This window comes from Geospiza fortis, unplaced genomic scaffold, assembly GCF_000277835.1.
Source record: "Geospiza fortis unplaced genomic scaffold, GeoFor_1.0 scaffold279, whole genome shotgun sequence".
Classification (NCBI taxonomy): Eukaryota; Metazoa; Chordata; class Aves; order Passeriformes; family Thraupidae; genus Geospiza; species Geospiza fortis.
The window spans coordinates 4,333,622-4,350,596 of record NW_005054352.1 but is presented as its reverse complement, the minus strand read 5'-3'; the positions used below and the strand labels follow the sequence as shown (position 1 = coordinate 4,350,596).

Sequence of the window (16,975 nt, the reverse complement as noted above, 5' to 3'; positions counted from 1 at the left end):
CAGTGTTAATTAAAAAAGGCCACTGAAAATAGAAAACTGAACAAGGGCACTATGTTTTTTATTGTCTTCCAAAGTTTTTGATATTAAAATACATAATTTTGGGCTAAATAACTTGAAATTGCTGCCTGATCAAGACATTGATCTTAAAGTATTAAGCCTAACAACATTTGAGGAAAAACTGAGGACGCTCTCAAAGATAACTCAAGAGTATTGTCTTTTCAGACTTACAGGAGCTTCTGAAAAGATTGAAGAATAATAAGAATATTTGAAAATATTTTCAAAAGAAAAAACCAAAATAATGTAAGAATGAAGTATAGTAGGCTGCTGATCAGTTTGGCTGTGACTGAGATAAAGGGTTTGTAAGGCTTCAGAATGGAAAGTTAGGTTCCTCCTCTAGCAAGTCCAGAAGGATCTATTACAACGAATTCTCTATACTGCTTAAACATAGACCTTGCTGATGCAGTTTTTTAATTTCCAAAGTGTTTCAGCATGAAATAGCGGGAAAACGAAATCAGAAGTTGAGAAAGAAAACACAAGAAAAATTTCCCTAAATGAAAAGTGGAACTATTTGACAGAGAGATAATATTGTATTTACCACTGCCATGGTGGCTTTTGCTAAACTCTAGCAACATGCCCCATTTTGGTGAGATCACAGTACAAGTCAATAGAATCTGCTCCAGCTGCCCTTTCCCCCCTCAGTACTTTTCATTTAAATCAGGAAAACCTCTTCATACACTGCTTATTCTACATAAAGGACATAAGGGAATCTTAGAAGAACTCTGCATTGATTTTCTGGTTTAGTTGTTCTGTTTTTTCAAAACTTAAATATTCCACTCTTGATTAATTTGTGGTAGTGAATTTCCAAGGATAATGCCATGATCAAAGGAGTTCTTTCTCGGTGAGTTTTAAATCTTCTGTTCTTAGATGTTAATGGTTGTTGATGAGGCTGATTGTTACCTGTTATTGAAGGTGTGAGGAGAGCCTGCTTTACCCTGTTCATAATCATTGACCCCAAAATATCAATGATAAATTGCTCCTTTAATCTCACTATGAGGGTTGGAGATGTTCATGGGTTAAAAAACGGTTTAGTACTTTACTGCCTTTTTTCATTTTGTCTGATGGGTTTTAGAAACTCTATGCTGTCACACAAGAAAAAAAAATAGAATGGGATCATATTCTTCCTACTGCATAACTCTATCTGCAAGTAAATTGACTTTTATTAAGTTTGCTTGAGAGTATAAAACTTCTGCGAAAGCTTGGAGGTACATGGAAGATTAAGACACTAATTTTTTCTGACTGAATAGTATTAACTGACAGGCAATGCTACAGGGATTATCTGAATAAATAGAACTTACACCAAAAACTAGAAAGATTTCAAATTTAGTAAAATTTATTAAATTATCATGCTATACTCTCAAAGTCTTACCAGTCTTATCATGCAACATCCTAGCCCAAAGAAAACATTTGCATCCTAATTTTTAATGTTATACATAGAAATAATGAGAAAAGTAAATTACATGCATAAAGAGGTGATGAAACTAAAACTAAAATAGAGATGTATAATAAGGCCATAAGACCAAACTAGAATGAAGAAATTCATTGTGTGTTCAACTTGGAAGAAGCACTTGATTTCAAGAACTCTACTGACTTAGATGTGTATTGAATTGGAGCCAAGGAGGATGGGGTCTTTATGTCAAGATATTTATTGACACTTGATGCTTTATGTTAGCCTGCAGGTCACAATGAACCCTTCTGACCTTCAAATGTGTGAATAAAAACCTTTCATTAAAGGCTAAGACTTTTGATTGCAGAAGACAGAATTTTGCTTTCCAGACTTGAATAACATAGTCTTCCACCACTTCAGCTGAAGGAAAAGTCTGCTGTTACTCCACCAAATTTGGCTGCATAATGCAAACACACTAGAAAATAATGATTTCTTAAAGAAACTCTGGAATTTGGATTTTTTATTATTTTTCTGGTTCCAAAGGAAAGTGAAGAATGGAAGATGAGACATGTTTGTAAAGACAAAAAAAGCAGTAGCTGGCAAAGGGCACAAAGCCTATATTAATCCTGACTTGGCCTCTTGTGTTCTGTTAAGCTTCCTTTTCTCAGTAAGCTCACTGCATTAGCACAAAACTCTCATATTTGCCACTCTCTCACTGCAGCATTGCAAACCAGCAAATTCCAGCTTTGCATAACCCAGCAATCTTCCATCAAAGGACATGTTTAATGTCAGGTGCATCACTCTGCTTAGTAAAATGGAGAACATCTGATTGTGACAATGGATTCTGAGCTCTCTGAAATCAAACTTTTAATCCTTCTGTTCTTCATGAAGACATAACTCTCTTTGCATTTTCCCTCAAAATTTTATGCACAAATCACTTTGTTATCCTTTATCAATTTGACTTCAGTTTTCATGCCATTCTCAGCTTGCTCTTCACAATACTGGTGTGACAATAAATAGATGTGGTACTCAGTAGCAGTTTTTCTTTATGTAGCTTCAAGCTTTCTGTGATACTGTTTTTTGCCATGTAAAGCCCAACACGATAAGACTGATGAGTACAAGTTTCTAACGTGACAGTCTATTCAGTATGGGCCACAATGATGCTCAGAGTGTTGGCGTACCTCTCCTACAGTACAGGCTGAGAGAATTGCAATTGTTCACCCTAGAGAAGAGAAGGTTCTGGGGAGATCTGCCTTGGGGGACCTTATGAAAAGGAGGAAGAAAGACTTTTAATATGGCCAGACAGTGACAGAACAGGGGGCAAAGGTTTTAAACTGAAAGAGAACATATTTATATTAGATGTTAGGAAGAAATTCTTTACTCAGAGTGTGGTGTAGCACTGGACCAAGTTGCTCAGAAAAGCTGTGGGTGTCCCACAGCTGTGGAGTGTTTAAGGCCAGGCTGGATGGGGTCCTGAACAACCTGATCTAGTGGATGGCATACTTGCATATGGCAGAGGGGGTTAGAGAGAGATGATTTTTGAGGTTCCTTCCAACCTGGACCATTCTGTGATTCTATGGTTCTATGATAATAAAACGGATTTTCACCTTTAATAGCAAGGTGACCCATAGCTATGGAAGCCTCTTTCTTTCCTTTGCTAACTTCTGTGCGTCTGAAAGTTTTCAGCTCACCCCCTAATCTTTTCCTTTAATTAAGTAAAATTAATGAAGATTATAGGCAGATGACCAATAACAAACTTGTATTTTTCTGTGTTTCAAAAAGTATTTTGCTTTTATTTTATTTGTTTGTTTTGAATCCTGTAAGTATTCTTGCTGGTAAACTCTTGTGTCATTTATGCCATTTAGATCTCTAAAAAGACCTGTGTTACCTGTTTTGATAGAGGAAAAGTTTTATAATTTTTAAATTTTTTAGGAGATAGAACCTATACATTAGGTGATGAATAATTCAGCTCTCACATCAGATCTTGGATATAAAATTCGCAGAAAGGTGAAGTATGAACAAAAGAGTCTGAAAACTACTTACTTGATAAAGTCAGAATTAATTTTTCTCCAGTCAAGCCAAAAAACCATTAAAAAACCCCAAACAAATCTTCAGTAAAGTTTTAAACATTCATAAGACAAAGAAACAGGGAAGCAAATAGACAAAAGAAGCTAAAGAAAGCAAAACAAGAACAGACAGAAATGCATCAAACTGCTATCACCAAGAGATCACTTAGTGGTAGTTGTCACTGTCAGCTTTTTAGGGCAGAAAGTCAGTCTATTGATTTCCTTTTTATCACTTTTCTGTTCACTTGCATAAAAAGAGGAAGCACTTGTTGCCAATGAATTGCTACATGCCATTATATGAGATGCAAGATTGCTCAAAGAAAAGGATATCTATGCAGAATTTAGAAATGTGAATATTGTTTTAATCAGCGATTCTTTGCAAAGACACAACAAACTGATGTATGGATAATGAATTCAGATCTCAGACACAACATACCTGGAGATGCCATTACAATTGCACCTCCTTTCCTTGAATGCTTGCTGAAATCTGGCTTTGAATTTTTTCCCATCTATGAAATGTTACTGCCTTGGTAAGTGTATGGGCTGTCATTTGTCTCTCTACTGGGACATACTGAGGTGAAGGAGTTTCCTTCATGGCTGCAGTTAGAACATCCTGACTTGACCATAGTGAGTTTGGGTGGGACTCTTAGAAGGTTAATTACAGCTGCAGAAAGAATAAGTGACTGTCAGATTTTACCTCAAGCATGCTGCTCACTGTCCCCCAGCTCTGCACTTTGTGTGCAGGCTTTGCCTTTCATACTAAAACTAATAAAAAGTCTAAAGAAAGTGGGTCCTCCCTTTTGTGCAAGTGTGAAGGCATTAATATAGCCTCATATTTATCAGAAATTAACACAAAGTATGTTTTTCTGTGAAAACATCTGTCCTATCTGAGTTTTGGTGATTTTTTTCTGTTGCTGCTTTTGTTTGAAGCTCTGGTTCTGAATCTGAGGAGGAGCCAATTACAGAGGAGGAATTGGCCAAGCTGAAAGAAGAGGTAGAAGAAAAAAAGAAACTGATTGCCACACTACGAAACAAGCCATGGAAGATGAAAAAGAAGTTGTCTGTCCTGAAGTATGGTTTGATTTCCATAACGAATGTCTGTTGTGCTGCTTTGCATTGTTTTTCTGAATATTCGCTTTAGTTCCGCACCTACTCACAAAATTAACTTCAGACCACCTCTAATCTCTCTTCCCTAGAAAGTATGCGCACCATAAGTGGAAGTAAATTGTGCTGCTGATCACTGCTCACTTGTCCTAGTAGAGCTGAAATCAAATATGGAAAGCTAAGCTTTTTGTTTTCAGAATTTCCATTACAACCCAGCGCAAAATCTTTTCATTTTCTTGAGTTAGGTTGATGTTGATGAATTATTCAATTGGTGAGATTAATATCTCATTGATATCTCTCAGAAAAATGATGAAATTGCAAGATTACCTCAAGATTGCTAGAGAGAAAGGAGAGGATTTTTCTCCCTAACCTGACTTTAAAGAAAGAAAAAAAAATAGCTTATGGAAAAGCAAACTCTTTGGAGGCAGAACTTGTATTTTCATGTATTTTTATTTGCACCACATAGAAAACTGTATTTTGCCCTAGCATACCTATTGCTATATTTACTTGGAAACCAATAATTAAGTATTTCTTCACATTTAAATTTCCACCAAGCACAGGAACTGAGTAAATTGAGAGAATTTTATTTTTTTGACAAAACTGCTATGCTCCCCTTTTTCAATAACTAATTTGCTGCAGCAATACCAAGACACCAACAAAACATATCTAGCAAAGAAAAGATGGTCTGTCCTGCAGAGATTTTAATATGAACAGAAATCACAGATGTGAAATATAGTGTGGAAAGTCTATAGATTTATCCTTTTAGAAGGTAAGGTAATTTTGGAAAGGGTAAACTTGCAAAGAGGTAGTGAAAAGAATCAAACTAGGTAAAAGGAAACAGTATCTAGGAGATGTAGAGTAGAAGAATTGTGAAGGTAAGAGAACTTTAACAAAGTATAAATGGGCAGACTAGGTTTTGGATAGTCTACAGCTGAAGGATCCCCATGTACATAAACTTAACATTTGTTTATAGTCTTCCTATGGAGAAAGCTTCTATTTTTACAGCCTCTTTTCTATCCCATAATTCATAGCAATTCCAAGGAAACTTCTTGACTTGGGGTGTCCCTTAGACTATTTTCCATTATTGCTTTTCCGTGTGGGTAGTGATGATGCTGCAACATGTAGCTGAAGGATGATCAAGAGACACTTCTGGGCCTTGGGATATCTGGTAAGGAAAGCTGGCACAGAAGTAATTTTTTCTCTGTACTCCTGGTTACGAGCACTGATATTGGAGGAAACACTCTATTAATACAATAATTCACAGAAAAAAAAATCCTCCTAGAAACTCTGCTAAGGCTCTTAGAAGATGGGGAGGTGATTTGAGACAATAAGCACCTCTTCACCAGGGAAGAAACTGCCCGAACAAACCAACAAACCTTCTGTGATGAAGTTACTACATCAGTGGGCAAAGGAAGGGCTGTGGGTGTCATTCAGCTGGACTTCTGTAAGGTCTTTGACATGCTACCCTACAAAATCCTTCTCCCCAAATTTTAAAGATATGGATTAAATGTGTGGACTGTAAGATTGCTAAGAAATTGTCTGAATTTGTCTGACCAACTCCCTAGGTCACAGCTAGGGAATTGGTGGTCAATGTCTGCTTGGACAGCCCTTTGGAGGACTTGGGTGTGCTGGTGGATGGAAAGTCAAAGGAAAGCCTACAACGTGAGTTTGCAGCCCAGCAAACCAAACCCAAAGCCGTGTGGCCAGAAGGGTGAGGGAAGGGATTCTGCTCCTCTAAACCACTCTAATGAGACCCTACCTGGCATGTGGGATCCTCAGTGCAGGAAAGGCTTGAACAGGTCCAGAGGAGGGCCACAGAAATGGTCAGGAGACTGGAATAGCTTTCCTATGGACACAGGCTATGAGAGTTGGCTTGTTCAGCCTGGAGAAGAGAAGGCCTTGGAGACACCTTATAGCAGCCTTTCCATACTTAAAGGGGGTGTTTAAAAAAGAGAGAACAGATTTTTATAAGAAGATGCAGTAATTAGACAAGAAGTAATAAAACCTTAAAGCAAAATGGTAATAAAAACTTACAGAATTTAGATTCAGACTATATATAGGGAAGATATTCTCTATAGTGAGGGTAGAGGGACACTGGATGAAGCTGCCCAGAGATGCTGTGGATGCCCCATTCTGGAAGTGTCCAAGGACAATCTGAATGGAGCTCTGCTCAACTGGACCTAGTAAGAGCTGTTCTGCTCATGGCAGAGGGTCTGGAAATCTATGAGAATCCTTACAGCCTAAATAATTTAATTATTTTCTGATCCCAGGACATGCATACCAAAAACCAGTTATAGAGTATATTTTCTAGACTTCCTGCTTTTGTAATTGTTTCTTTGGAGCATAAGTTCAACTGAGTTGCAAGAACAAGATCTGGAGTTTTTATGCTACTTGAAGTAAAATTTTTATCTTATAAATGGGCACTCTATTATGATTACAGTTACAATAATATCAGCATATTTTACCGTATCTATGTTCTGTATTTTAGCAAGTAATTTAAGACAGATAGTCTAATAGATAGTCTAATAGATTGGCATTATTGTCATTGTTCTTGTATGTAAGAAAAATGGACACATGCTGGCTGTAAGTGCCTTAAACTTTTAAATTGATAATGTGACTTTTGAATAACCTTGTGTTAGCATTTCTGGCTCTTGAAACTCTTGGTGAACCATTGTTAGTAGTAAGTATTTCCTTCTGGCATCTGCTTCTTTCTCTGTGAAAGGTTTAGAATATTGTGTGATATGTGGTGAAAAAACCAAACTACCTCCTTACAGGTAGAAGAACAAATTGCCCTGTTTCTGGAAGTCTTCCAGCTTTCACAATTGAGAGATGTTTCATTGGAGGTTTCTTCTCAGCCTTATGATAATTGTTATATAATTATATAAGCCAACCCCCGCTTCCATGTTTGTTCTGTATTAGCATCTTGATTTCCAAGAGTGGAAGAAAAGTGCTATCCAATAATACTCCTATACATGATAAAACCATTCAAAATAATATAAAAAATACTTTTAATATAATTTTGAATGGCTAATATTAACATCAATTGGGACTTTTAATTTTAAATATTATTTTTTTAAAAGAAGTGTTGTCAAAACAAACAATTTTGGGAGAAAGATTTAATTTCCAATGACATTTGTGGTTATAAGAGAAAAAGGCATTTTTTACAATTAAAAATGTTGTTTAAGCATTTTCAAAGGAAAAAAAATTCATGGCTTAAACTCTATATGGTGGGAAAGATGATTTATACTTAACTCTAGTGATTACTTTGGAAAATGCTAAATATTTTCCTTCATTCTTTGGAAAAATGCATAAATGAACAATCATTTTAGAGCACAGATGTAGAACTAGTTACTCTGAAGAAGATGCCTTCTGTCAAAAAATGGCTGAGAGCTCATTGCAGAAATGGCATCCTTAATAGAACTGCACTGGCAATTTAGATCAACTCTAACTTCTAATTTACATCCCTGTGTCTAATAAGATTCATTTCAAACAGCCTATGGTTATTCTCTGAAGAACCGTGACTTGATGAGGGTTCTGCTCTGATACAGTGTCCCTCTGCAGTTTCAAGTTGAGCTGTATTAATTCTGTCAGACTCTAAGCTCACCTTGAGACATTGTGGTCAGATCTTCACATGTCTGGAGATGTGAAAAAGAGAGGAAGAAGAAATGGAGAGGAGTGAAAAGATGTTACAACAACATCCCCACTCTTCTAGGCCCTAAGCAATAGACTTGTGGGTTGGGCACATGCTGGTCTGTGCTCCTGAGTATATCAATGTGCCTAGAGTCCAGACTTTTTGTCATTTCTAAGACAAATAATCTTCTTCAGAAGAGTTTTCTTGTTCTGGTAATTTTCCTTCTACTGGTTTACATGGTTTGTGAGTATTGTTGCTCTGCCTTTTCTATGGGAGACGAGAACTTGTGATATTTCTTCTTGACACTGCCTACTCAGGTCAGCACAAAGTTGCCTGAAGATCCACCAGGTGAAAATGATCATTAATTAATACTTGCGAGACTGAAATTTAGAGAGGAGTAAATTCATTGATTGACTGATTGACAGAGACCCTTGGGAGTCAGTCCTGAAGGGCAAAGGAGTCCAGGAAGGATGGATATGCTTTAAAAAGGAAATTGTTAAATATTCAGGAACCGGCTGTCCTCATATGCAGGAAGACAAGTCATTGGGAAAAAGGCCAGGCTGGTTAATACTAGGCCTGATCTCCAGAAAAAAAGAGAATCTATTTCTTTCTATGACAAAATGACCCGCTTAGTATGTGAAGGGAAGCCTGTGGATGTCGTCTATCTAGACTTCAAAAAAGCATTTGATAAAGTCTCCCAAAGCATCCTTCCAGAAAAACTGGCTTGCATGGGTGCACTAGGGTAAAAACTATCTGTTTTTCTGGGCCCTGAGAGTGGTGGTGAGTGGAGCTAAATCCAGCTGATGGCCAGTCACTAGTGGTGCTCCCCACAGCTGTGTTTTGGGGTCAGCATTGTCTAACATTTTTATTGATGATCTGGGCATGGGAATTGACTGCTCCCTCATTAAATTTGCAGATGATATCGAGTTGAGTGGGGATGTTGGTCTGCTTGAGGACAGGAAGGCTCTGCAGAGGGACAGGCTCAGTCAGTGGGCTGAGGACAATTGCAGGCGGTTCAACAAGGCCAAGTGCTGTGTCTTGCACTGGGGTTGCAGCAGCCCCTGTGCAGTGCTACAGTCTTGGGGCGAGGCAGCTTGAGAGCAGATCTTCGGAAAGAAAGCAGAGGGCTGCTGTTTGAACATGAGCTAGCAGTGCGTGTGCCCAGTGGCCAAGAAGGCTGGTGGCACACAACCTGTGTCTAGAACAGAGTGGCCAGCAGGACGAGGGCAGGGATCGAGCCCTGGGACCGGGCACTGGGGAGGCCTCACCTCAAGTCTGTGCTCTGTTCTGGGCCCCTCACTTTAGAAGGGACACTGAGGGCCTGTCCAGCGAAGGGCAACGAGGCTCCTGAAAGGACTGGGGAACATCTCTCATGAGGGACAGCTGAGGGAGCTGGGGTTGTTTACTCTCAAGAAGAGGAGGCTCAGGGGGACCTCATTGCTTTTTGCAGCTCCCTGTAAGGGGCTGAGGTGAGTCGGGGCCTGAATCTGCTACAGGGCCTGCAGTGAGAGGACAAGAGAAAATGGCCTCGGGCTGAGACAAGGGAGAGTCAGATCAGACACTAGAAAAAGCTTTTTTGCTGTTGGGGTGGTCATGCTTTGGAATAGGATGCACCAGGGAGGTGGTGGAGTCACCATCCCTGAAGGTGTTCAAGAGGCATCTCAGTCTGCTGTTTGGTGATGTGGTTTAGGATTTGGGATTACAGCGGTAGTGCTGGGTTGGTGGTTGCATATAAGGTCTCAAAGGTTTCTCTCAGTCTTGACCATTCTATGATTCTGTGATTTTTGGATTAGAAGAAGGTACCAAAAAAAACCAACCAAACCCAAACTAATGGACCAGAGCTTCAGCTGTTGCAAACTGGAAAACCTACAGGGAAAGCTATCACAGTTTAAATCTGAGGACTGGATTTTGGGAACTGTATTCTTGTTTGTGCATTTTTCTGCCTGAGTTTTGCACCAATATGAAGAAAAGGGAAGGATTTAAGTACTGTGCTTGACTCTGGTATACTCATCTCACTTCTCTTATTAGTGCTCACGGCACTTTAGATAGACAAAATTCTGTGCTATAAAAGCACAAATTCCATTAGTAACTGAGCAGTTTGTATCCAACAGCAATGCTTCTTATGATAACATACAATTAGAGATCTGAGCACAAGAACCCAAAGATATGCCAACTTGTTCTCTAAAGCTACACCACAAGCCAGTTAGTACACTATCAAAATAAGTGAAATAACAAGTTATATTAAAAAAAGATAGTAAAACATTAAGTTTAGGTTTTTTGAAGGGCTTCCAATTAATTGCATGTCATAAAGAAAGATGGGAGAACTATTTTTTTCCCCTAGAAAAATCAGTGTAGTGCAGAATCTTTTCTTCTCTTAGAATTATAGAACAGTTTGAGCTGGAAGAGGCCTTAAAATTAAATTTATTCCAACCCACCTGCCATTGGAAGGGACACCTTTCCCTAGACCAGGTTGCTCAGAGCCCCATCCAGCCTGGCCACAAACACTTTTGGGAATAGGGCATCCACAACTTCTCTAGACAGCCTGTGACAACACTTTACCACCTTCACAGTAAAGTATTTCTTCCTAATATTTAATACAAACTTATTCTGTCTCAGTTGGAAGGCTTTCCCCCATGATCCATTACTATAACCCCTTGTAAGAAGTCCCTCCCCTTCCTTGCATGTCCCCTTCAGAGACTAGAAGGCTGTAATTAGGTCACCTTGAAACATTTTCTTTTCCAGGCTACGCAAACCCAGTTCTTTCAGGCTTTCCTCATAGGAGGCTGGCTCCATCCTTCTAACCAAGTTACTCTAAGAGCAACCTGGCAGTTCTCCTTTGGACTAGCTCCAACAGGTTGATGTGCTTTCCTTTTCCACTGATGTGGTCACTGCATCATAGCAGATCTCATGCTAGGGACAGAATACATTGTGGTGACTTTTCAGTATTTTTCTAGCATAATTCATTTTATTACAGGACTTAGACTGCCCATTGAGATAAATGAATTGGAAATAAGGAATTTTATAAGCAGACAAACCCAAAGATGTATAAGGTGCATGTGTGAGATGGTGGAAATTTCTCATCTTTTGTTGGACTCTTTGTAATCCCATCAATCAGTATTTCATCTCTCTTACTGTGGATATACTGACAGTCCTGGAGGCCAGACTGGCTGTCTTGGAGGCCAGCTGGGTATTAAATAACAATATAATTTGCCCACTATTATTGCTGGACTGCTTTTCAAGTGAGCTGTGCCCAACAATATTTGTTTTGAAGTCTGTTTTTAGCCAATATTCTAAGACTTACAAAGGTCCTGGATGATCAACATTTCTTTTGATTGAGCTTTTAGTTCTTAGAGTCTGAAACCTTCCTGAACTGTTACTGAAAAACGTGATCAATCCACTCAAATTGTATTCATTAGCAACAAGCTCTAAGAGCTGTAACGCATCCCCTCTGCAGCACAGAAGTGCCTGAGGTACTGTACACCTAGCACTTTGGAAGCTGTAACTCCACACCTTGTATTAATAATTGACTCAGGCTTCTCTGGGACAATAATGCCTGGCCCCCTGAAATATTTATTAGTCCTTGCATCTGTAATTCAATTAATAAGCTTTCTCTAAAGCTTCTTTAAATTCACAGTTAGCTAGTGGGGTACACTTTGGCCTATCCTGTGATACAGATAATTTACCTCTAACACATGATACCAGTGATTACAAAGCTTGGTTTTGTTGGTCTGCGTTGTTTTTGACACATCCTCATGTTTGTGAAATCACAATACTTCCAAGTGGGCATGAATATGTATACATGTACTTTTGGTTTTTGTTGTGGTTTCTAAAGAATTTCTAAGACTTGTCCATTCTCCCTGTTATTTATAGCACAAAAGAAATGAAGGACAGGACAAAATTTGACAGAAATCCACAGGGTTGTACAAATAGAGGTATTTCATTTAGATAGTTTAGACATCAAGGTAGAAACCTTAGTTAAGTAATCTGTTGAAGTATATTTAACAAGAACATGTGTCACAGGCATGGAAAGGACATGGCAAGCCTGGTCCCTGACTGAATGGTGCCAAGTTGATGCTGAACTTTTAAGGTCAGGAGGTTTAAGTAACTTACAAACAGAAGTCAGGAGTAAGTACTCAATGGAGTAATTAGTTAGTTTCCACTAATCTGCTGCAGAGCTGGTGGGGGAAGAAAAGCTGAGGAGAGAATGAATGCATATTCTGTTTGATGGCTTCAGCATCATAAGCAATATGAAAATGTTATTTAGAATGTTATTGGTAAAACTACGAAAATGTAAGATATGCCTGTAGAACATCAAAGGTAACTTGATTTCTTTTATTCCAACAGTGAAAAAATACTTCCACTATTTTTTCACAAAGTAATTTCTATTTTTTTAAAGTAATTTTTCAATTTCATAACAATAATACAAAACAATTTGGATTGGAAAAGAGCCTTATGACCATCGAATCCAGCCATTAACGCAGCATTGTCAAGTCCATCTCTAGTCCAAGTCCCTCATCATAACATTCACACATTTTTTTCAAAACCTCCAGGGATGGTGATTCTACCACTTCCCTGGGCAGCCTGTTCCAATGCTTGACAACTTTTGGTGAAGAAACTTTTTGTAATATCCAATCTAAACATCCTCTGAAACAATTTGAGACTGTTTCTTGTCCTGTTTCTTGTATGTGGAAGAAAAGACTGATTCCCTCTTCACTACAACCTCCTTTGAGGAGGGAAACTGGCTGAGGGTGCCCTTGATCCCCTCCTCCAGATCATCTATAGAGCAGGACTGTGCTCGGTACTGAGCCCTGGGAAACACCACTCCAGCTGGATGACAGATGGATTTAACTCTATTCACTCTGTTCTCTTTTGGCCATATAGCATGTGCTACTCTTTTATTAATTATGTTGTGATCATTAACTATGTAATGATTTTAGCCATTACTTCACAAGAATTGGAAACATTATTGTCACCAGTTTAAATGCATGTTTGAAACATCTTGTCACGGTCTGTGTGCATTAATGGTCAATGCACTAATGCCAGCAATTCTATTAATAAAAAAAATATAAATTAAAGTGCATTGTTATTAGGCCAGAGTAAATGAAAATGAAAATGATACTGCAAGTCCACCATTTGGACTTAGCAATTATGCAACAAACTTTTTAGCATGGGAAAGCAATTTGTTAAGAAAGTGAAAGTTGCTTCATGCTTCTATGATGAAACATCTTCATAAATATTGTGCACATGTGGATCCAACAGTTTTCTTGGTCCAGTCTTGTGCAACTCAGTTGACTGCACTTGAAACCACTCAGTAAGAAATGGTTGCTTGTGATGCAATAATGAACTTAATCCAATGCAGAGAAACCAAATGAAAATAAGTGAAAATAATGTTATAAAACATTTAGGAATGATGGGGTGCAAGGAGAGAGAGGAAATTTCAGCCACTGGCAAAGCAGAATCCAGGGAAGCATTCAAGAGCATCAGCAGCATAAGATCTATAGGTCCAGATCACCATCTCCAAAAAGCAATTTTTTGGTTTGTCCTAGAGAAAAAGCTTAAATACTGATTACACTTGAAAGATTGCTTGATAAGGATCCAGGAGGCAGATGAGGATAAGAAAAACTAGTTCTAGCAGAAAACCTTACAGTATTAATTTAAAACAAGTAAAGAAGGTGTTTAAGATAGTTTTTTTTAGGAATTTGATAGTGGAAAATTTCTTCATGTTTTGGCTTAGCTTTATTTTATATCAGAACAAGTTTGTGGAGAGCTTGAGTGTTTCACTTAGATGTAAAAAGTACTCATATATGCTATCAAGGGTTTTTTAATGTATTTATTGCTGTTTTCACATTATGTTCTTAAATTTCTAACTTATTGCTTCACTCTGAAAAAAAAAACCTGACTTGAAATTTGAAAATTTCATATTCTGCAGCATAACATAGTTAGTGACTGAAAACACAAGTTTTCTACTCTGTAGATTTTCATTTCAGAAAATTTTCATGAACAAGCCTGAATCACCCAGTGATAGAAGTGATAATAGAATATAATATGCTGACCAGGGAGATTGGTAGGTGTGCAGTTTATTGTGTCTTCCTGCTTTTGTGGCACTGTTCCAGCACTGTCTGCTGAATTTAGGAGTAAGCTGCCATCTGCTGTCAGGATGCCCTTATATCTGTTGACAGAGCAGTAAGATTTTGGATCCTGAAGCTTGGGTTTAAAGGCAACCATTGGACAGAAGTTTCCTGAAGCAGAATTAATCTGTTTTCTACTACTTACTTGGAAGGGCTGAAATTTAATTATAGATTTTTCTGAGAATCAAAATGAAAAAATAATATGTGAGCGGTGTTTTGTAAAATCTCTGGGGACTCAGAGTGGCTTGGAAAATAAAGAATCCCCAATGAGTGTCAGTACTAGCTAAACACAGAAAGATCAGACTTAACAGTCCAGAATAGAAATGTGATCTAGAAGCACAGGATTGGAAAGAAGGGATCTACACCCTCTAAGTACACTGACTTGATCCTCAAAAACATGTTTGATGTGATCAATAGGTGGGCTCTGTGGTTGTGCGGGTGGCTGGGTATTTTTATCTTTTCTAATCTGAATCTTTGCTTTACTTTTGCTATGGAGAGAAAAAAAAGGCGATTAGATTAACATCCATAATTTCAAATGTTGGAAAATGCGTGCAGTAGTCCTGAGAAGGCCAGGTGAATTTACATTGGCCCTGATGTTTCACCAGCAGGGTCTGGGCAGAAGCACTTGGAAGGGGAGAGTGCTCACAGAACTCTCAAATAAGGAAAGCTCTCAATGACTGAAAATTAAATTAAATAACTCAATTTTGCACTTATACGCACTTATTTGGATCCTTGGTATTGCAAGTTAAAGCAACTGTTGCAGTGGATGTCTAAGTTCTGAAAGGCTTTGATAGATCTTCAGATTGAAGATTACTCTAAGCATTTGTAGTTACTAAAAAGACACAGCTACTTTTATAGATGTTGAGATTTTTAACCATTAAATTAGAAAAGTTATGTCATGGCTACACTGCTATACTGTCATTAGCACTGCCAGATTTTGCTGCTTAAAACTGTGTTTTTCCTTCCTTGTATAAAATATATGAGCAGAAAATATAAACATGATAATTAATTTCACTTGGTAAACTTATCTGTAGCAGCTCTGGAAAGAAAGAAAAGTACATCAACATCAATATGCATCACAATTAGTATTTTCCCAATTCCCAATTTTACCTTCTCCCAGGTGCTTTGTGCAATACAATATAATAATAATAAACATAATATAGAGTGCTTTGAAGTTATACAGTGTGACAACAAAACAGTTTACAGCATTGTGTGTACACTGAGCGTTAAGAATCCTTAGTCTGTTTTCCAGTGGTTTAGGACATTTAGCCTTTAAAGCACATTTCTCAGGAGAGACATAGTGGAAAGTCATACATGGAAATTGGATTAAATGGAGGAAACATTAGAATGCAGTGGACCTGGACCTCATCTCTTTATTGTTTTAATCCATGGACTTTATGCATTTTAAAAAGAGTTTAAAATTCTTCCTTTCACCTTTATATTATTTAAATTATATCTCTATAGGCAAAATTTTAGCCTACTGAGGACCGGTGAAGCTGTATTTGAAAGAAATTGCTTTGGGAATGGTACAGCTAGAGAAGGTACATACAGAAATTCAGAAGGGCTAAATTAAATGTAGTATTGAGAAGGGTGGGCAAAGGGAACCAAAGCTCTAGTGTACACATCTCTCTCCCAACGTGGGAATGCATCCTAAGCTGAGAATACAGAGGGGAGAGGTTCAAAGGTATCCAGAGCATGACTAAGACACAAAAGAGATCAAATGTTGGTAATTAAAATGGTAATTCACTTTTATTCACTATCAAAGAAGAGATCAAGGAAGAAATCAGAAGAGTAGGAAAAAGCAAAGGATTGCAGAAAGCAAGAAAGGTGATCACAACTAAGGATCTGCAGTGTCTCATGAAGATGCTTATTTCTTCTCTTGGAATAACTGTCAGAATAACATGAATAACTATATGTGCATCACATAAATGGGCAGTAGCTGAACTGCAAAAGTTAGTTTACTGACTTACTGTGATTAAACATATTTAGTTACCTCGACTGGACATAGGCAAATCTGAGAGTTGCAAATATGTTTGTACTAGATCAGGCGAATGAAGTTGCTTGTATTTTTGCATTACATATACATTACATATAAAGTCTTCTGCAAAATACAAAAATGCTGAGCTTTTAGTTTCAAACATTACTAAGGTAACAAGATTTTATAAAATTCTATGAGGAGTAAAAAAATTACATTAATATGATAGAGACAATATAAAATTTACTATAACATAATCTATATCACTCTTTTGCCTTCATTTTCCAGGGAAGCACAGCTTTTTGTTGAGAAGTTTGAAGGTGCTCTTGGAAAAGGAAAAGGAAAAAAATTCTATGCATACAAAGTGATGATGATGAAGGTAAACTGATTGTTTCACTAACTTCCTGTAAAGCTAGTGGGAAGCCTTCTGGAGGTTATTGCCATGGGTACTCATCTTCCACAGTAGCGTTCCTTGTCTCTCTATGGATTTTAAACTTTTATTTTCACTGATCTTGCATGAAAATATTTCTAATGAAAGCTTATGGTTTGATTTTTAAAACTTGTCATCAAAACTAAAATCAGCTGTTTTACAGGAGTTTGCAAGGGTTCAAAATCTTGTGAAAGCTA

General features: G+C 37.8%; 1 protein-coding gene across 1 annotated transcript in view; it reads left to right on the top strand.

The window, feature by feature from the left end:
• TMC1 (transmembrane channel like 1) overlaps nucleotides 1–16,975 on the top strand; it is a 64,552-nt gene that overhangs the window by 20,241 nt on the left and 27,336 nt on the right. Inside the window, 2 exon segments of the mRNA XM_005423442.1 lie at nucleotides 4,441–4,581; nucleotides 16,637–16,727. Of these exon segments, the coding sequence (XP_005423499.1) occupies nucleotides 4,441–4,581; nucleotides 16,637–16,727 (232 nt within the window).